Here is a 21554-nt window from a genome sequence, read left to right on the forward strand (position 1 = left end):
TTTCATAGATGAGGAGAAGTTTGATTCCTGCTTCGTAAACTCAATCAAAAATCCAAGCTGGCACAACATATACTTATGACTTTAATGATTTTTTTTGTTACTAAAGATGATTACTGTATTGCATGATTAATGATCTACTGTACCTAACCTTATTCAAGATTTAAAACTAAAACTTAGCTTTAAATGATACCATCTTGAAACAATTGCACCTAAAATTTTCTATATTTTTAGATTGTGGTAATGGTGGGGACAGCCTCATTTATCTATTTAATTTTTCCAAGTAGTAAAAACTCTATTCTAACTCTGAGTGTCTTGATTTTCTTCCTGCAAGCTTACAGCTGAGAGTTTCTCTTTAAACAGTAAAATAAATAAATAGTACAAATAAAGTTTTCATGACTATGAAATAAAAAATTCCAGTTTCATCTCTAGAAATCTGCAAATAACTAACTTTTGGTGAATGAAAGACTAAATCAGTGAAAAATCTTTTTAAATCACTCCTAGTTTTAAGGCAACGTGTTCCCAGCAACTCAAACCACCTGAAAATATTGGCATTATAAGCATGTTTGTTCCCATTATAACAAAGCCTAATGGCGCAACGCGTGGAAAGAGGCCTGTCAGAATTGCATCACTCAGAGACATTTCTGTAGACTTGGAGCTCAACTGTTCATTCTGAAAGTAACATTTAGCAGCATCAGTGAAGGTTCCAATTTTGGCAAAAAATACAAAGACGTTCTTGCTGTCAAATCAACACACAACACAACAATGTATGATCATGTTTCTGTGCACCTTACCTCAGAGAGGGAATTCTGCTGGCAACCTAAAGCTTGTCTACAAAAAATTCTGCAGTCACAGGGGTCAACTTCCAGATGAAGTGTATGAAAATAGCATCCCACCAATTTTTTAAAATGCTCTGCTTTTGCAACTGACTCATTAGACTCCATCTAAAATATGTATAATGCTAGCAAATGGCTGCCGTATTTCTCTCTGCAGGTTTTGTCCAATTCACTGATGGACAAGCTCAATGCATTGGGCATATCTTGAAAGCTTTCTGAACGAGCAATAGACTGCATATATTGCATATAGACTAACACTGACCTGCCATTTGCAGGTTAAATATTTTCTATTTATATAAGCTCGCATTTTTTTCTCTGATTTTATATGACTGGAAAGTATATAACTTCTCCATCCAAGAAAGTCCCTTGCCATATTGCTAACATTCATTGTATTTAATACGGAAAGTTGATGGTATTTTTATAAAACTGTTCTGTACAGAATGTGACATTTTATTCAGCAGTACACCCACAATCCGATGAATCGTGCATCTCTGAAGCACTTGAAATATATTTATGCACTTTAGATTCAGAACCACTCAACCCTTAATTGAAACAGGTTTGACAACTACTGTTGAATTGTTTCGGAGGTATTACAAAGCTTTGCTGCAAAGGGCTGAACTGAACAGAAATAAAAGACCTTTTGCAAAATCAGATATGTAGATGACAATTGGTACAGTCACTGAATATAGAAAATTCCAGTTTAACAGTTTTTATACCTGCAAAAATGCTTGAAGTGATAGAGAGGTTTTACTTTGCTAACTTGATGCCTCTGCTAATTAGGGACACCACTGAGCTGTTTAATAGCCCCTGCGCTGGGAGCCAAGGATAATCACCAGAGGCACAGAAACACTGTATGGCAGTGAGTGGGGAATGTGATACCGATTCCAACACTAAACACAACTAAGCAACACAAAGAGGATATAGTTTTACCTACCTGTCTATGATAAATCAATTTGAGTGAATGGCCTTAGAACAGTAATAAAGAGCTCCGCCAGTGCCTCGTATATAATTTCCATAGTAAGTGGGTTATCACTGATTATCTTCAATAGGGAGACATTTTAATAATAGGTAATATGAGGCCTGAGTGCACATGATCTCATGTCTAGGAGCTGAATCATCTGCAATTTTATTACTCAGTGACTGCTTGGTAGCAAAAATATTTCTCCACATCCATCTGGATTATGAAAGGTGTATCATGTCTGCAATTGTGCACTTGGACAGAGTTAGCATAACTGTTCATATACCTTTTCCCTTACTGTCCCACATGCTACTGTAATTCTAGTGCCAACCTGCTGCCAACAGAAGTTGAATTTGGCTTTGAATGCTAACACAGAGGATTTCCTAGAAGACTCCAAGATTCAGAGTTTGTTCACAGCATCTTCAAGCAGTGACAGATGGTGTACAGGTCCCTCCAAACTGGTTACTGTAGTGCTGCCTGGGGGAGTACAGATTCTCAAACTGATTCTGAAGTCTGGTGAGGAACGGAGAAGATGACTGGAGGAACAGTGAGCATGGTGCTGCTATCCTGGGTTGTGTGAATGTGGAGAGCCTGGTGTTAACGAATGACATTACGTGCCAAGGACCATACTAGACTAAACCAGGGATGGGCAACACTCCCAGAATAAGCAGCTGCACTTACTGGAAGACTTGATTAGAAATGAGGCAACAGCAGGTACAACCTAGTTAGTTATATGTGAGAATGACAGAACGCCCAAAAACCTTCCCACACACATTGCTACCTCTGAATTATGGCAGTATGCTGTAAGACACTGCTCTTCAACCCCTAGCTGATCCTTCTAGGATGCTCTGTGGTGAGGCAATCAGGGTATGACTCAAGGCACACATAATTTTCTGATGCTTCTTTTAATCTTCTACCACTACAGAAATCCTAATCTCTTGATGTTTCTACTTGGCTGACGAAGTCACCCCTTGCTTCTTACCAGGGAAAGGAGTTTTTTTTGCACAGTATCTCCCAGGAAAACTGCACTGCAGCAACATGTTGCAGGGAGACAAAGCATGTGCATCTTCCTTGTGGCACCAGACCAGAAGGTCAGGGCTAAGGCTGCTGTCATATAGACAGAACCATGACTTTGGAGGGCAAGGAAGACACCATGTGGCAAATTCAAAGTGATAGTCTTTTGAACACAACTCTCCCTGAAAAATGGTTACAAATACAGTCTCTGTAAAGAAAAGACTAGATTAAATACATTGCTGCTGCAGCTCCGAGCTGTAAGCTTTTTGGGCCAAAAGACAGAACCCTACTGATAAAGGATTCAGAGCCACAGAACTAAAAAGTGAGGCTTTGACTCAGTGGGCAGTGGGCGGACAGACATTTGGATAAGCTCTGGATCGTCATGACCACTGCAATTTTCTGGTGCCTGCTGCCAGGTACTTCTGTAAAAAAAGAGCATGGATTCAAAAGCCAGCTGCTTGCCAAAACAGCTAGTTGGATAGCAACACTTCTATGAATCCATGTCACTGACAACTCTAGGGAACAACCTCCCCAACACCACTGAGGACTGACCCTTTCTTTTTCCTGTCTGCAAACAAGATTTCTACTGCAGCAAGCTAAAGCAAAGCAACTCATTATTTTCCATATGCCACTTGTTTAAACCCATGAAATATTAGACATTAAAAATAAACATATGTCAAATGCTGTAAACCTGCAACTCCAAATGAAATGCCAATAGGGCTTTAGCACACACCTCAATATAGCAAAAAGAGTAGAAATCCCCCCAAATTAAATGGCATTAAAATTAAAGTCTTTAGGGGAAACTCAATCATATCAGAATTTAGAAGAATGGTTTTATTTCTGAGACCAATTTCATGCATTCCTGCCCCCTGTGAATTCAAACACCAAGTGCAATGTTTGAATTCTTTTTTTTTAGTTTACAGATTGTTAACTTTCTTCTGATAGGGGACACAAACTCCTCGGTACCACATACTGGAGCGTATCAGCAGTACATTTTCTGCTTTTAGCTACCTTCTGTGGCCGTCTTAGGAATTATCCATTGTCTGTGGACCAGAATCTGAAGGAGCTAATCAAAACCCCTGAGAGAGAAGGAATTCTCTAAAGCAACAACAGTGATACTCATATGTGAATTGCTTTCAGATGACAAGATTGAGGCCTGATACACAGCAGGGAAAAAAGAACAGATGAACTTGCAGTAAGAGCTGACAGAGGAAACCAAACTAACACCACATTACCTTGCTCTTGTTTGATCCTCTCTCTTTCTGCATAGCCAGCAGCAAGCATGTTAATCCTGTTTAGCCATCTGAAATAATATTAAAAAAAGCAGTGATACCAATTGAGCGTCTTAATTTTTGGCTGCATTTCTACAAAAAACAAAGTTAAAAGCATCTGAAGGAGATTCAGGACAATGTTATTTTTCATATTAGACAGCAGTTTTCTTTGATACTCTTACTCAGGGAGTCTCCAAAGATCTATGATTTTGCTGTTGAACAAACGCTTTTCACAGCAAAGGTTTTATTTCAAATGGAAAACCATGTATGATGTCAAACATCTGTAAAATAAAGGATTTTGAGATAATCAAAGAACTATTAAGTCTGCTGTTCACAGATATGTCATCACACCAGTACTCCTGCTGTTCTGACTTCTTAAGAATAAATACCACTTTCCAGAGATTTAAGCAATATTTTAAGGCCTGAATTGGCAACTTAGCAGAGGAACAGAGCAGAAACCATCAATAAAAAGAACAAGTTCACTCACAGTGAGGTTTAATTATGCCATTATGTCTTTTAGAGCTTACCTACAGTGCCAAGTACAAAGAGGAGACATATCAAAATTCACTTTTGTGTTCATGTCAGAGAAGCAGGGGGAGAAAAGACAGTTGCCACAATGCAATTCATATATAAGGCTTTAACCTCAACTTAGACTTGAAAAAATGCTTCCAAAAGCTGCAGAAATTAAGAAAAAAACAAACAAACCAGAACTACTCCTGTTGTCTTCCAGCAGTGTGCCAAGTATACACTCAACTGCCTGCAGCAGCACACCGCTTCAACCTGCCTTCTTCCTCCATGGGGCAATTAGGGTATTCATTATACAAATGCTTACACTAAATCAGGTCCCCCGTCAGTGTCAGTGAGGCTTTAAATCACTACAACAATCTCCCGTGGCTGTCCATTCCATGGTAAACCTGGAATTACTTGCTCCAGTCATTCCACAGTCAGGATTTGACAAGCTTGGTTTGCCAACCTACTGGCTTGCAATTTTACTGCTAGGGTATGCAGGAGGACAACTGAAAGCAGGTTTGTGCTTTTTTCAGGAATGTGAAAGCCCTGTTTCAGAAAACTGTGCCTGATGGGTTTCATTTGCACATTGTGTGCACAGAAACAGGATGTAGTATTGTCTCAGCAAGGGATACACCTTCATAATCACTCCTGCATGCCAGCCTTCAAGACATTTCAGTGCAAACTAAGCAGGCATCAGATCATAAAGTACAGTTACTCTCCTCAAAATTAACTCCTGTCACTGTCCTTCCACAAACAGTGATCATATATATGATCTGAAAATCATGTTAATGGTCCATAAATCACCAAACATTGGGAAGAAAGCTAGAGAATTACTCCTGAAGTGATTACAGAATACTTCATGTTAGCATACAATCAAAATTTTTTACCAGACAATATGGAAGCTGAAGGAGACTTAAAATTTCAGTTGTATTTGTTAGAAAGTGCCACACACTTATAATAATAACTGGCACATAGGAACAGAAATCCAACAAATCATGTCTCAGACAATGATTTCACATCTTCACACATAAAGGTGACCCACTACTATCTTTTAGGTTCACGTTCCTGATATGTGAAGGCCTTCTTTGGGGAATAAAGCTCAGTTGCCTCGACAGCTTTGCCAGCCCAAATGAGAGTCACTGAGGCAGGAACCTCACTCAAAACATTCCAGCCCTGTGCTGCCAAGGGACCAACAAAGGCCACAAACTTGTCCGTGTTCAAAGGGTAAAGCAGCAGCAGAAGACAAGTGCCTGTTTTGTCAAATGGCATGGCAGACAGTGGTGGCCCTTTGCTCCCTCTTGCGTACTTTGGATTTCACATTCCCCACTCAGCTCACGGTTTACCACACCCCAAGCACAGCCAGCAGGGAACAGCCACCTACAGAACCCCTTTGGAGAGCGCTGCTGACCACAGAGTATTAGACCATACACCTACAAAGGTTCTCCTGTTGGAAAACTTCATTCTGCCCTAAATATGAGATAGCATTTTGCACGAAGCATGCGTGACAGTAAGGTAACTGATTAAATTAACAAACACTTAATTGACAGTCCATTATACTGCTTACAGCTACAGTAGATGATTGTTTCCAGAAAAATGTTATTTCCTGAAAAGTATAATCTGATAAGAACCACCCAGGAAATGTATACCAGTCTGAGAGAAAGACAGCAGACTGACTTCACATTTGATGATTTTCTGCAGATCATTATCTGTGTCATGGTTTGGAATATCACCTGCAATGCCTGTAGGGTGAGTGAGAAAGCACTGATGTGGCTATAAACCACTAACAAACAGTTTTTGAGCTGTTTGCCAGTTTAGAAACTAAAGAATGGTATTGACTTCTTCTGCATATTTTCTGCTATGTGGCTGCTAAAGCTTCTTCAGATATGGTTAAAGAATTAACATTATCTTAATAAAGCTTGGATAGAGTTATGGTTCTTTTAAGTTAGAATTGTATGAGAAATCCAATGCACTGGGCTTGTATCACAGGGAAATGTAAAGATCTGCAGAATGGAAAAGGAGTAAACCATGTCCACTTTACAAATGTTCCAGTGTACAGTTATACAAATATTCCTTACTATGAATATTTACTAGGACATGGGAGGATTTAAGTCTTTCTTCCCTGCAGTGTTCTGTGTCCTGGTAGCCACTGTAACTTTTAGGGGGCGAGAAGCCAAGAAAATATTCCTTCCTTACTGCAAATGCAGCTTTAAATTTCTTGTAAGAATTATAAGATCTATTTGTTAGGTATGACAATAAATGCAGCAGCACTGGTAGTTGTAGCAGTCATCTCGATTTTGATTTTGGAGATTTTTTTTTCTTTTTAAGAATAGTACATACATTTCTTGTCAGTATTTAATTAAAACAATTATGACATATAGAACAGGATAAAAAAAATATATCTTTGTGTAGACCTGTAACTTCTGTAAAGAAGAATGCACAGTAATGGTATTCTCACAAAACATTAGGAAACATTTTTCTATCTTATCTCATGCGCCAGGTACATGCAATGTTTTTTTAGTCAAAGCAGGGTGTCAAATTGTCCTTATTCATAAAGCTCAAGGATATAGGACAAGAATATGGATGCCTTACAGTGTCTTTAAGTACCAACTGCAGTTTAACCAGAATGAAGAGGCCTGCAGATGTGGCGGGAGAATTTTTAGAGGTTGCCTTCGCTAGAAATCTTGCAAAGATTTTCTCATGTGCTAATACTACAAGCTGACTTGTCAGCTTTCATTTCTCTTATAAATGTCAATACTCAATGTCACAAAAAGAGTAAGAGGACAGCTCAGTTACAGTAGGTCAAGGAAATTCTCAGACAAATATTCCACATGAAGTTACTGACTGTATTTTCCTACCTAGAAGATACAGTTTTGGTAGCCACATATGTCATCACTTAAAAAACTGACAGTTTGGAATAAAAAGGAAAAGTAAGAGTATTTTAAGTATTTAAGCTGGCCAACCCTGAAAAAGATGCATTTGCCTCTGAGCTGATCAGGATTTTTGAGTAAAGAACAAATGGTTAGTCCATAAAGTAGCAGGCACAGTTACCACGGAAAAGCAAAATAGTTACATATAGTATCGTCTAGTAGATGTATATGGACTGCCTTCTGCATCACAATATTTTCTTGGAATGGGAATAACAGTGAATTTTGAAGTAAGATGTTTCTATGACTGTACATTTATACCAGCAAAACAGTATTTTGCATCGATAAAGGATAGTCTGTCCTTCTCCTCACTCAGACTAAGCATGTTATGAGGGTAGAAAGAACAATTTTGCTGCTGCAACCATGCAGATGAAAGGAACTTCAGATGCCACAACAATAAAGTTCAGTGATCATAGTTCTCCAGTCTCTTTACCAGCCTAATGGTGTGGCACAGTCATAAAAGTAGTAAGAAAATTTAAATCATGACAGAGTTAACTGAGATTAAAATACCCATTTTATGTGAGTAGATACACACAAACAAAACCTTCATATTGTGCATTTTTTTAAAAAAAAAACCAACTAGACCATTTTATATAAGGGATGAGGGAATTGAACCATTTTGAACTTTCAATTGGACTATGTATTAGCAGTTTTCTACTTTTATTTCTTCTGCTTCAAGTATAGACAGAACTGAAATGACTGCATGATACATAATTAAAATGTATGTCATAAACCTGACAACAGAAAGAACAGTACTTGATCAAAACACTCTTAATTTAACTTAATAACTTGATTGTGTATTTTACTTCAGCTAGACTACAAAATGCTTCTACACAGGAAATATTTTATTAGCTCTGCATTTGAAAGATTATTTTTCAGTAACCCACTTTTTTTCCCCATATATTGAGTTAATTCAACATTTGCAAAAGTGAACTACTTTCTCTAATACATTAAACAAAGAGAAAAAATCAAATTATTTGGTGAGACTCTGATGGCAATTCAGATGTAAGAATTTCAAGTAATTCCATAAACCTTGACAGAGTTACTTTAAATTTACATGTGCATAATTCAGATTACAATTGGGTCAAGCTCAACCTAAATAAATTAATAAGCACTTATTTCAAAATATGATAAAAAGACTACTTGTGCTGGGAAGTTAAAAATCTTTTAGTTCTTGAATTTTAGGCTGTGCAATATATTTTTAAAGTACTGAGGAATATTTGCTGCTGCTTTCCAATTACTGAAAAATTATATACATTTTTATTCTTAGAAACAAGGTGCCTTGTCATACTGACTGAGGACTTCCTGACAGAAATAATTTATCTACTCCTGTAGTTCAGGATATGCTGAATAGACCATGCCATTATTCTGTTTGCTGTGCAGCAAATTGCACTTTGAGTGACTGGCTTGACAGAATTATCAAGGAAAGGCAAGCCTAAAAAGTTACAAAGAAATAAAAAGGTTTTAAGTTTTCTAACTGAGGACAGACTTTTGAAGTGAGCCTTAGTCATGCATGAACTTTTGAAAAAATGTTAACAGACAGCTCTTTCTAAACGAAAGCAAACATAGTATAGTATCGGCATACTTTTCCAGTCAAATATTATCAGTAAAGAACTGGCACTACCCTGAAGGTGTGCTCTGCCAGGTAGCTGAATATAGTACATGCAGGAGAGATTAAGCCATGGTTATAGCACTTACTAACAGTTTTATGGATTGAGTTTTATGTCTTTTTTCCTCTGTTTTAAAAGCAATTTTGCTCACCAAGGATGTCCACAGACATGATCCCAGATAGAACAAAGTTCAGGTTGCAGTAATAGATTTTTTTTTGCATCCTCTGCCATATGATGAAAACGGCTTATTATTTTGAACTGAATAAATTTCAGTTTATATGATGAAAATAAATAAACTCCCAAATATTTGAACAGACATGAGATTCATGTTTGTAATTTATCATTCAAATGAATTAAGAGGAGCTGTGTTTATTTCGTGGTGAAGTCTCAATCATTTTTCTGGGGGGGGGGGGGGAATAAAAAGAATTGCACCAGTGGCCTGAAATAGGTAACAGTAAAATTCAATGCCCAAAGAAATAAGACTTAAGTCCTTGTTCTTTTTCCGTTGCTGAAATTTTCCCCACTAAATTCAATACAATGAAAATTTCACTTCAACATGTCGGTTAAATTCATGGCAGTAGAGAGAATGTGCAAAATTCATTCCTTATAATCTCCACTTTCTTTTTCAACACCAACAGAAGAAAAATTAATGACTGCTTTAAATCTTTCTCCAACTTCTCGTTCTCTCCAGGGCCAGAAATAGTAGCATCCTCAGAGCAAGCATCACATGTCTTTGGGGGTATGCTGGGAAGCAAAGCTGGAGATACTGCACTTTCACAGGTGCCAAACAGCGAAAAGAAGAAACCTGGAATTCTGAAACTGTGTTTGGATGTAGTTTCACATACTGCATTTCTTTCTTTTTAGAAAGAGGGAATCTTGTTTCTAAAAGTCTTCAAACTTTTTTTCAAACTTGTTTAAAAAAAAATAAATTGCATGAATTGAGTATTTAGCATATGCAGCCACTCAGAAACAATGCTACTCTGCACTTATTTTCTCAGCTACTAAACTCAGCTTTTTAGATTAACCTGCAATTTATCATCACCGTGTTATTACTAGCTTCAAGAAGTGTCACATTTAAGGAACGGTTCCTCAAACTTTGCTAGATTTCCTTACCTGTTCATATCATCTAGATGTTCAGCAGCAAAATAAAAACTTTTGATCTTAGGATGGCAGGCTTTGAACGCACTGTAGAGGAAAAACATAATTATACAATTATAATGGCACAACTTTTTTTTAATTTTATTTTAAATGTAAGGTAGTGTGGTCACCAAAGAATGAGATGATTTCAGATTTCCTGAGTTGTTGGATGCCCCCAAACAGTATATAAACATACAACTTTTAGGATTGTGCCAGATCTCACTAAGTAAAATACTCCTCAAGTACCTCTTTCTGAATAATGCTTGATTCATATCTGCATAAATATTGTTCAACAATTACCTGCAGTGTACTATATCTGGATAAAGTTAACTTTAAGGACATAATTTTATGTATCAGATAATTTTGCCAATGCACCTATCTGTAGGTGTCAGTTTTTCTGAACAGAAAACTGACTGAACAATTTATTCCATACAACAGAAAAACTCTCAGTCCTGGTGATTTCTCACATCCTGATGACCTTGGCATTACCTTTAGCTCCAATGACTGCATTTCACACAGAAAAATGTGATGTGCTGATTGACTTCTGAAAAGCTGTTATAAATCAACACTGTGTTCTTGAGGTCATTCTAAGCAATGGGCAATTACATCTCATCTTTTCTTTCCACCAAAGTAATCATCATGACTGGGCTGAGAGGATTACTGCATTTCATACATAATATGAAATAAATTAGTAGAAAGAATTTTTAAACTATGTTGAATAAAGATTTATGGTGAAGTACTTGAAGATCCAGAAAATGCATCTGAAAGTAATTAATAATTTACAGTACAGAAGAATCATTTTTGAGAATAGCCTCAAGGTCTCTCTTAAAATAAGAACAAAAAATATGTAACAGTCCCAAAGAAAATAAGGAAAACTGCAAACATGATATGATACATGAAGAACATTATCAGCATTTTTCTGAGACACAATGGATTTTATATATACATATATATATAAAAAGATATAAATAAAATAACTCTCTCTAATCCATTGTGTCTCACAAAAATGGTAAAGATGTTCTTCATATGTATCATGCTTTCAATTTCCAATATATATGTCTGTGTATGTACACATATGTAAATACATGAAAATAGCTTTTAAGAAACCAATGATATGAAATTGACATCCAGGAAAGTTACTGCTAGTGAAGGTAACATACAATTGACATAAAAAGAATTCCTCTAATGCACTAGAGCATGACACAATGTAATAGAAGTGAAAGCAGATGTACGGTGACAAGTTACTAAGACCCAAAACCTGACTTCTTAAAATTGTTACAGCATCTGTCTCTGGATTCTTGGGAGTTTTTATCTTTATCTCCCAAGCAAGCAAGGAATTTTAATAGCCACATTTTATGTTTTACTATCCACTAGATACCAAATCAAGTAAAAAAAACCCAACAATTTAAGCAGGGTGCAATTCTGAGAAATGAGTTGATTTTATGCCGCCCCAAAAAAAAGGAAAAAATGAAGCACTTCAGCAATGCAGCCCAAGACACAGGACAATAAGCCCAAGCTGATGTATCTTTTTTTTTTTTTTTTTTAATGCAGTTTTCATTTTCTGCCCTTTGAGACCATCGTGAAGAGTAGAGTTCATTCTGAAGAGATATGTTGACCAACTGATACAAGGTCAGTGTCTTCTTTAGAACTGTATGCACTAAAGATCATATCATTTGACTTTTGTAATTGCTTTTATGTACAAATTTCAGTGATTCTACAGTCTTGATAAAATAAAATTAATAAATAAATGAATAATGATAATAATAATGATGATAATGATGATAATAATAATAATAATAATAGTAATAATACCAACCAGTAAAAAAACATTAGAAGGCAAGGCAAAAAGTTTTCAACAATAATGACTCTAAAAACACCTCTGTGGGAATATGTACCTGTCACATTGCTACATATGCTTGAATTTGCATATAAATAATGAGTGGATTTGTGCAATGGCAAAAATCTGGACAGTGGCGCACACAGCTAGGTGAGAAGGAAAGTTACGTGAAACCTTTAGGTCATACCTTAAAAGCACAGCAAATCACTGTCATTCTCTTTTTTCACTCTGCCTCAGGACTGATACACTGTGTCATCAAACTCTGAGATGATGCTAACTATTTGGAGTTACATTAAAGATTTATTCCCGGCCATAAACTTGAGCAGAGGGCTTTTATTTGGATGGTCTCTTTATTAAATGTAAAGCTTTTAAGTGTGAGCTTAAAGGTATGACACACACACATACTCCAACCCCCAACAAACAAACAAAAAGTCTGCCAAAACCCAAGGAAACAAAGAAGAAAAAAAATAGAAAAATAAAGGGACAGAAGCAGCCAAGCAGCCTTCTTGCTCTTCATTAATTTTGCTCTAGTCAAGCACTGTGATTCATGATAAAGTAAAAACACCTTCTTAAAGGGCACACAGAAATTTACCTGTTCAGTATGAGCTTATTTGTGATACAGCCAAATGATCATTGTAACAAAGTCTCTCACTGTTTTAAGGGAAAAACTTCTCCTTTGATCCACTTTTTCTATTGTATCATCACATTATTTCTGAGCATACTTACTACTTCTTGCGGCATTCACTGGCTCTGTCAATTTTAAATTCAGGTAGACTGATGAATCCTTCTGCTTTTTCATCCTGCAAAGACAGTTCTAGATATTACTGCTGTTAAGGTGTCAGAAAAAAACCCAATCACCACACTGAAAACTTAAAAGGTATTTTCACTTACCTGCTTCTTACATAAGGAATACTGATGTATGCTCTGCTCTGGCAAATCTCCCACAGAAGTCACTGGGACTTTTGCCAAAGTAGTAAGGCAGATCCCTTGGTGTAAAATACAATTTTAAAAACCCAGTTTTCTCAAACAATTTCACAGCTGAACCAGCATTTGAAAATATACAACATGACTAAATGTATTCAGGCAATTAGTAATTGTAATTAGTTAATTTTGGGGGCAGATGGACTAATTACTAAGGAGAAATGCAGTCTACTGTAAGAAATAGGGGGAAAAGCAATTTCAATGTGTGCTGTTTACCATCTTTATGATAGCACAGCTAAGAGGCATGATATCCCTTCAGCTACCTTCATCTCTCTCCAAGACTTAAGAGAGAAGACATCTGACCTTCCTCCGCTCTCCTCTAAAGATGTGCACATAGTATATTTTATCAGATATTCTATCTCCCTTGACTTCTCACAATTTGGAAGTGTTATTTATTTTAAGCCAGTAATACAGAAAACCACAGAATCTCTTATCTAACTGCTCGTAACGTTGCATGAGAAATTAATACAGATCATGAAAGTGAAGCTGCAGAAAACACATATGGATGTTAAGGAATTCCATGGAATGATGATCTTTTTCTCCCTATATCCATGGTTATTTATGCTACATATGCAGTCCATATGACTGTTTTCTTAAAAATGAATAAATGAAAGACACAAATCAGCATATAAAACAGAACTAAAGTTGTTCTGTGGAAGGTACAAGGTTGTAACAGGCTTTGCATTAGCAGGTATTTTTAAATTAAAAGGACACTGTTTAGAATAATCTTGCTATTACTTTTTTGCATGGTTGCCTAAGGAAACACACTTTTGGCAAGAGCACTGTTTGATTGTCTGTCCATCTGCCACTGAGGCTCCCCCTGCCAGCTTTTGAATCTACTGGTGATTGCAGACACTCCAGTGAGGCAGCTGAGGTCTCAAAAGTAATCAAGTCTCAGCAAGTTTCAGGGAAAACTGGGACGGGGGGAACCAGAGGTGCTCAGACCCCTGTCCATGGGAAGGTAAGGCACAACTTAGCAGTTCCACATGCTCCTTGGCCACTGCTGGTGACCAGTTGTCGTACTTGTAGATATGAATTACTGCCCTGATGAAGACCTCACAGTAGCCCTTGAGGAGGTAGGATGGAAAGGAAGGAGTTAGAGTTACTGATCTGAAGCTAGGATCAAGGCACAAAGAGGATGAGTCTGTGGGAAAACAGGCTTGGTAACTGTTCATGGAACAACTTGCTTTCTGCCTACTCAGGGAAAGTTAGCGATCACAGTATTTAAAACAGGTTAAGGACAAATGCTTGGAGTGATTAAAAGAACAAATCCAGGACTGAGTGCGTCCACATGATGGCAATGATTTTATCCTAGCATATTTATTAATAAGACTAATAGGGTTTAAAATTAATGTCTCCTAACTCACTGGCAAAAAGCTTTTTTGCTGAAGTTGATATAAATAAATGTGTACTAATACAGAACATGTTGCACAATCAAAGCTGTACACAATTCAGTTGGGCTGCTCTAGCACTCTTAAGTTCAGCATGTATGAGCACTGAAATCATACCAACAGCTACAGAGAAGTAATGACAGGAGAATACAACTGAGAAAACAAAACCATCTTCCTTAACTGCCAGAGGTTTTGGTGATTTCACTAGCACAGATAAACAAGAAACACCAGGCAGCACATCATTAAAGTTTATACTCCCATTACTAAGCCTGAATGACAGGATTAAATAACTACCGTTTCCCTTTCAAGGTACCGTTTCTCACCTAGACTGGCGAGAGCAGGACACAGGAAAGTACGTTATTTCTCCTTGTAGCAAAAGGTGAATTTGAAAGACTAAATGTCCCCAGACCTTAATGGTATATTAGTCAGGCAGTTAATATTAATTTCAGTGTGATTATTTGGGTGAATAGTTACTCACATATATAAGCACTCAAAGCACTGGCTTTCCACTAAATCATGACAACAGCACTACACAGGGTATTTGTTGAGATAATCAGCACAGATGCTTACCTCTTCATTGATATACCAATATAAAGATGTATCCTTCAGGACAAACCAGTATTTTTTCCATTTCTGGGAGAAGTAACTCTTGGCATCTTTCTTTTTCCAAAGCCAGCCTTCACAGTCCCCTCGACCAAGATCTTTACACGAGATCCGCCTTTTGCTTTTACCAGGAATAGGAGCTGAAAATGGCAAAAAAGATGATGTGAAAGATTTGACTTGTCTACTAAATCAACAACACAGCTAGTCAGAAAGCTATGCATTTGCTTAAGAAAATTAATTTAAAATTTCAACCTCAATTTCCCATGAATAAATTATTACAAACATCCTATTTCGACCACAAAGTCTATGCAAGGCACCATAAGTCAAAAACCAAATGAAAGCAGGCATGGTCAGCACCTCACAGAGCTCATATTCTGTGGATAAGAAGGAAGAAAAAGCGGGGATGACAATGACACACAACACAGAAAGAAAAAATTACAGAGAAAAGACACGCAGCACATAAATTCATGTTCTTTCACACTTGGCTGCCAAATACAACTATGTAAATACTTCACGGGTATTCAAAACCCTCACTTTGCAGATCATTTTGCAACTCAACCGTTCCTAAGGCGTTTGTACTTCTAAATCAAAGGAAGGCAATTTACAATGATATAAAATACATGATGGCTTAGGTAATGAGCAAGGGCTGCAGTAAGGCATTACATGCACACAGCTGGAAAAACCAGCCTTGGCTCTGAAGAGGCTAAAGTCTCAGTATCCAAAAAAAACCCAAAACCCAAGAGCAGATATATATAGGTGAAGGAGCATTAAGAAACTATGAGACATCAGTAACGGACTAACACCTTCTCAACACAATCAACATAACCAAACACTGGATTGGAGCTAACAAGTTCTGGTTCCTCAGATACTGCAACACCATAAGCATTAATATTGGCAATCCCCTTCCTATCAATAGGTGAAAACAAATTTAATTTTTACCTTTGTTCTTCTTTTTACTTTTCTGCTGTAGAGAAGACTGCTGAAATGTCTACAAAAAAATCAAAACAGAAGATGTGAAAATACACTGTTTATATTTAACATAATAAAAGAGGTGTAACACTGTGAACAGTGAAGTCATCACCAGGTAACACCAGCCAACAGACTTCTAGGCCTAAGAAAAAAGGTAATTTTAGTTCATTTGTTCATAAGGTTGTAAAGCAAAAGCACACAGTGAAACATCTTAAAATAGACCACAAATTCGTTTGCCAAAACTGAAGTTTCTCTCTAAGATGGTCATCTTTCTTTCTGTTAATAAGGAATGTCTCCTTTTGGGTAGTATGATAGTGAGGCTACTCAACCTGTGCATGTCTAAGACATCACCTAATTAAGGCCTTCTTCACATAAATACGCAAATTAACACATTGTCTACCACAGGTGTGAAGGCATTTATATGATGGTCTGTCATGGATTAACCCCAGCCAGCAACTAGGAACTGTGCAGCTGCTCACTCACCACCCTGCCTCCTGCCCCAGCAGGATGGGGAGGAGAATCAGGAAAAAGGTAAAACTTGTGGATTGAGATAAGAACAATTTAATAACTGAAATAATGTAAAATAAATAATAACAACAACAATTGCAATGAAAAGGGGGAAGAGAGAGAAATAAAAAACAAAAGGAAAAAAAAGAGTGATGTACAATACAATTGCTCACCACACACTGACTGATGCCCAACTAATGCCCAAGCAGCCATCAGCAGCTCCCAGCCAACTTCCCCCAGTTTATATACTGAGTGTGACATCGTATGGTATGGAATACCCCTCTGGCTAATTCAGGTCACCTGTCCTGGCTGTGTCCCCTCCCAATTTCCCGTGCCCCTCCAGCGCTCTCGCTGGCAGATCCTGAGAAACTGAAAAGTCCTTGACTTAGTGTAAACATCACCCAGCAATAACCAAAACCATCAGTGTGCTGTCAACATTATTCTCATATTAAATTCAAAACAGAGCACTATACCAACTACTAAGAAGAAAATTAACTTTATCCCAGTTGAAACCATGACATGGTCTTTAGAACATCAGACAATTTGCTCAGAAACGGGTCTAATGTTTTTCAAGACACCAATAGAATTCTACTAAATCAGAGCCGGGAAAAGTTTCCCAAATAAATATTCTGAAATAGAAAACAGTTTATTTTTTACTATGTTTTGACTAGAAGTATTTCCCTCCAGTTGGTCCACTCCCATGAACCAAACCATTGCCTTGGCAATGAGGCAGAATAGAAATTATTCCTTTACTTAAGATCCTAGCTTATTAAAATTGCCATACTTATTAACACATTCTACTGTAATTTCTGTTAAAAAACTTTGACTTACATGATCACTCTAGTGAATTAAAAAATAATTCTTTATTTAATCATTCCAAAATTTAAAGACATGATTTTAGTTATTTTGAATTTTAGTTTTCTATAAAGATAGACAAATGTCTTAGGGCTGAAACTAAGAAAAGGCCACATTAGTGTCTGAGTATTAAAAGTTCTTACTTCAGCTTACCATGAATCAATAAAAAAACCCAAAGTTTTTGTGCCACTTGACAAAAATACACCTAAGCAAAAGCACTGACAGCCCTGTGAACCCAAATCCCGTTCCTAGCAGATAAGACAAACCCTCACCCCATCTTACAAGGCTCCCTTTTCAGTTCAAGGAGATGCTTTTCACCTTCTCCTCCCCGCTTCCTGCACACCTGAGCTCACAAGCAGGAGGCCGAGGCTCAGCTTCCAAGGACGTCTCACCGCACAGCTGAGACATTCTCAGGCAGTAAATACTAACATGTCCATGGGGGTAAATTACCAGCAATACAAATGATTATTAAGTGTAATATAAAAAAGTAACTGACTCAGTAGATGTGCTGAACCCTTGTAGACCATATCTGAAAAAAGCTACTCAACTGTATTGCCACCTCAGATGGTCAAAACAGGCTTCCACTTCAAAACAGTGGAGGAAAAACGAGCCCATTTGTTTTCATTCCCTGGCTCTTGTCCTTTTTCTTCTGCTACTGGTATCAATTCAATCAGCACCAGCTCTCAGCAAGCCGAGACAGCAACACCATCCCAGCCTATGTCACATCAAACATTTTGACCTGCGTAGGATGAAGAGAGATCTTTATGGCCCAGGAATAACAGAGTTACTGGACAGAAATGTGCAAATAAATCCCTCTTAGATGTTTTGAAAATCTTACCTAACTCAAGTGGTTGAAAAAACACACACCTGCACAAACCCAAAACTTCTCACCTTAGTACTTCTCAGTTCACAACCCAGATAATTTTTTTCTGCTGCTTGACTTTTCTGCACTAATATTTTCACAATGCCAAAACAGAAAAGGAAAACCTCTGCTTAATTTTCTTATAAGTGACTCTGAAAGCAGATGAGAGCAATATGAAAAGCCTTCTCTTTAAATGTTTTGTCTGTAAATTGAACCTGCAAATGTGAGCCCGCACCTCTCAACTTCTGAGTCAGTTTTTGGGAAGAAAGGGTAATGAAGGGGTATCAGTTTTTAATAGGAAGACAGCATGTAATTTAGATGTCTAGCCATTTTCCCATACATTATGTCATATTGCAAAATAGAAAGGTTTCATTAAATTCAGTTATTATTCTAAATTAGCTCATTAAATTATAATTAAGGACAAAATCTACAACAGAGTGAAGTTCCTGGGAACTATTCAACTGACTTCAGTGATTTTAGCTAACACTATAGATTATTTTACATAGACTTTGGGCTTTAAGTTGGTTTGTTCTTTACAGAAACAGCACCAGCTATTTTTTTACCCAGATGTATAAGCACTGTTCATCAGTCACTGCCATTCAGTTTCTAACTCACATCATAGGTAATGCAAAAAACCCCAAGTTAGGATAAAATCTAAAAATGTTTCTTCTGTTGCCTTTTTTTTTTAGGAAATCATCAAATGCATTCTCTTTCCAATTATTAGATAATGCTTAACACCATTTTCTCAGTGCCGTCTAGAATCACAGAATGATGAAGGAGGTCATGTCCTTCCTTCTGCTCAGAGCAGGGCTTGCTTTGAAGCCAAGGCTGGATCATGTTCTTCAGGGTCATCTCCAGCCTAGATCCAGCTCCTCCAAAGAGGGAGATTCCAATTCCACAAGCTCTTTAAGCGACCTGTACTAATGTCAGCCACCATAATTCTTCCCCTTTTACAGCTTAATTCTATGATGTGGCAAATATGGAGATCATATAAATACTTCTCTTTAATGCCATGAACCCTAAAACTATGGATTCACACCAAAACCAGAAATCTAGTTGTACTAAAGCAAGTTTGCTGCAAGACTGATTAATCACCCACGCACAAGGCCAGATCTCAACATATGTTCACTGCATTTTGATTCTGATAGATCTTGAGCTTTGAGCAACTGCTTTCACATACAATTTGTCCTAGTTTCAAAGAACTCACCTTTCCTACTAATTCTGAGATCAAGCATGAAATGAAATCGAAAACAGCATTCTATATTAAAGAAAGTTGTTAGTAACTCAAAATAATAAATAAAATGGAAACAGGACTGTCACTGAAAAGATGAAATGGAATACTTTAACCAATGGAAACTGTCATTCTTGAAGAACATTTGAAACTGTTTAATCATATTCTGAATTATATGCTAATCATATAGTGAATTATATGCTTTTCAGTTCCCCAAAATACAATTAGCAAAACTTTTCATTAACCAAAAGCAAGGTGTCACTTGCTGTTTGTGACTCCTTTGAATACCCCGAGCCTTTTGGCTTGTTGTGTTTAATAATATACCTAAACTAAGCCCTCTGACAATTGCACATCTAAGTAGAATATCAAATAAACATTTTAGGTATATATATATATGTCTAACTTTGCTATCAGCGAAAGTGCTCCAAAGCACATGTATTTCAAAAGGAACATAAAATCATTTATTAAAGGGATTTTTGCTATGTTTCTGGTTTTTTAATAAGGTGCTAGCCTGCCTGTAGCCCTGCCTTTCTGAGGGGTTAGCTGCACATCCCATCAGCCAAGGGAGATTTCATTGTGCAAGGAAGAACCGTAACAGTTCTCCTCTTCCCTGCAACTGTTCATTACCAAACTTGCTATGTGCGTTATATTTACTTCGACACTCTTCGAAACGCTTGACAGAGTTCTGAAAGCTCATCACAAGATGGCACAGCTGTAAAGAGCAATCCGCCCTATGGTATGCCTTTCCATGCTTACAGGATTATAGCACAGTAATACATAGTAAAAAACTTCCAGATGGAGGCTCACACTAACAAAAGAGGTCACTAACGCCCTAGAACTGTATTTGGTTGTTTTGCAAGAAAGTAGTCACATAGAGATGGTATTATCAACAATATCTGCTTGCACACAATCACACATCAGCATCTTTGTATGTACAAGACAAGATTTTCCAGAAATGAGACTGTTAAGTTTTTTCCTCATCCTCAGTTATCCAGGTTTCTGTCTGCTTTCAGCTCTTGGGATAAAGTATCCATTCTTGGTTGGATACGCACCTTTGTGTATTTGCTCAGAAGGGAAGCAAGACCGAAAGTTCTTCAATAGCATTCAGAAGCCTCAAAATGAGACTATTAGTATTAATCTGATAGCTCTCTATTTGGAAAAATGTATTTAAAGAAAAGTGTTAAATAATTTACATTTCAATTAATTTATTTGTTTCATGCCAAATAGGAAATTTAATAAACTGATCTTCCAATACCAATATTAAATTGCAGTGAAACTGCTATCAGAAGAGATTAATATTTGATAAAACTCATGTTATGATGAAAGTTAGAAAATTTGTATTCCAGTTGATACCTCAAATAAAAGTAAAAGACAAGCAGACTGGTTATAAAACTATTGATTTGGAAGGACTGGTTATTTTGCCAAACTTTGAAGAGTCTGAGGAGGAAGTCTAAAGATCTGGGGTCGAAGTTTTCCTATATAAGAGCTTCTGTAAGTTCTAATATAAATTCCACCTGTGACCAAGAGAACGTGACATCCCTGTCCAAAAAGCAGATGTATTCTAATAGTTACATGAACCCCTCCATGGCTGCAGAATTTGTAGGTCTATAAAAAAAAAAAAAAAAAAAAAAAAAAGGGCCATAACTGAAGCTTCTCTAAAGATCTGGATTGGCCGTAGCAATTAGTACTAAATTTGACGCCTCCTAAAATCCTCTTCCCAGTGCTTATTTCTTTCTTCAGAGATTTGCCACTTGCTCATTTTTGGAAAGTTAGAAGAAAAACCAGGTTATGGAAATAATAATAATCTCTAACGCTTTTACCTGAACTTGAGCTCAGTCTGATTGGGAAGGAAAACGACAGGTATCTTTATAGATTTTTGAGAGCTCAAGTTGAATCCAATTTTTCTCAAGCTGCAAGTTTAGATACTAAGGAACTGTTTACAGTCAGACAGTTCCCCTCTGTCACTCAAAGATAACCTTCTCTAGTTTCAGTAGAGTAGCTTGTAACGTTTCTGATTACTGAAACTTTCTCCCGCAGATGGAAAAGACAGTATCTGGAAAA

General features: G+C 37.1%; 1 protein-coding gene across 9 annotated transcripts in view; it reads right to left on the minus strand.

The window, feature by feature from the left end:
• Positions 1-21554, minus strand: part of CNKSR2 (connector enhancer of kinase suppressor of Ras 2) — a gene marked incomplete at its 3' end in the record, with an annotated part of 219235 nt that overhangs the window by 43711 nt on the left and 153970 nt on the right. For all 9 annotated transcript variants that reach the window (XM_080377571.1, XM_080377569.1, XM_080377565.1 and 6 more), the window contains 5 exons: positions 16009-16057; positions 15037-15209; positions 12821-12894; positions 10234-10305; positions 4041-4108 (listed from right to left, as the gene is read on the minus strand). In XM_080377571.1, coding sequence (XP_080233697.1) covers positions 4041-4108; positions 10234-10305; positions 12821-12894; positions 15037-15209; positions 16009-16057 — 436 coding nt within the window. The remainder of the gene's footprint in view (positions 1-4040; positions 4109-10233; positions 10306-12820; positions 12895-15036; positions 15210-16008; positions 16058-21554) is intronic.

This window comes from Falco punctatus (assembly GCF_963210335.1).
Source record: "Falco punctatus genome assembly, chromosome: 2".
NCBI classification, from domain to species: Eukaryota; Metazoa; Chordata; class Aves; order Falconiformes; family Falconidae; genus Falco; species Falco punctatus.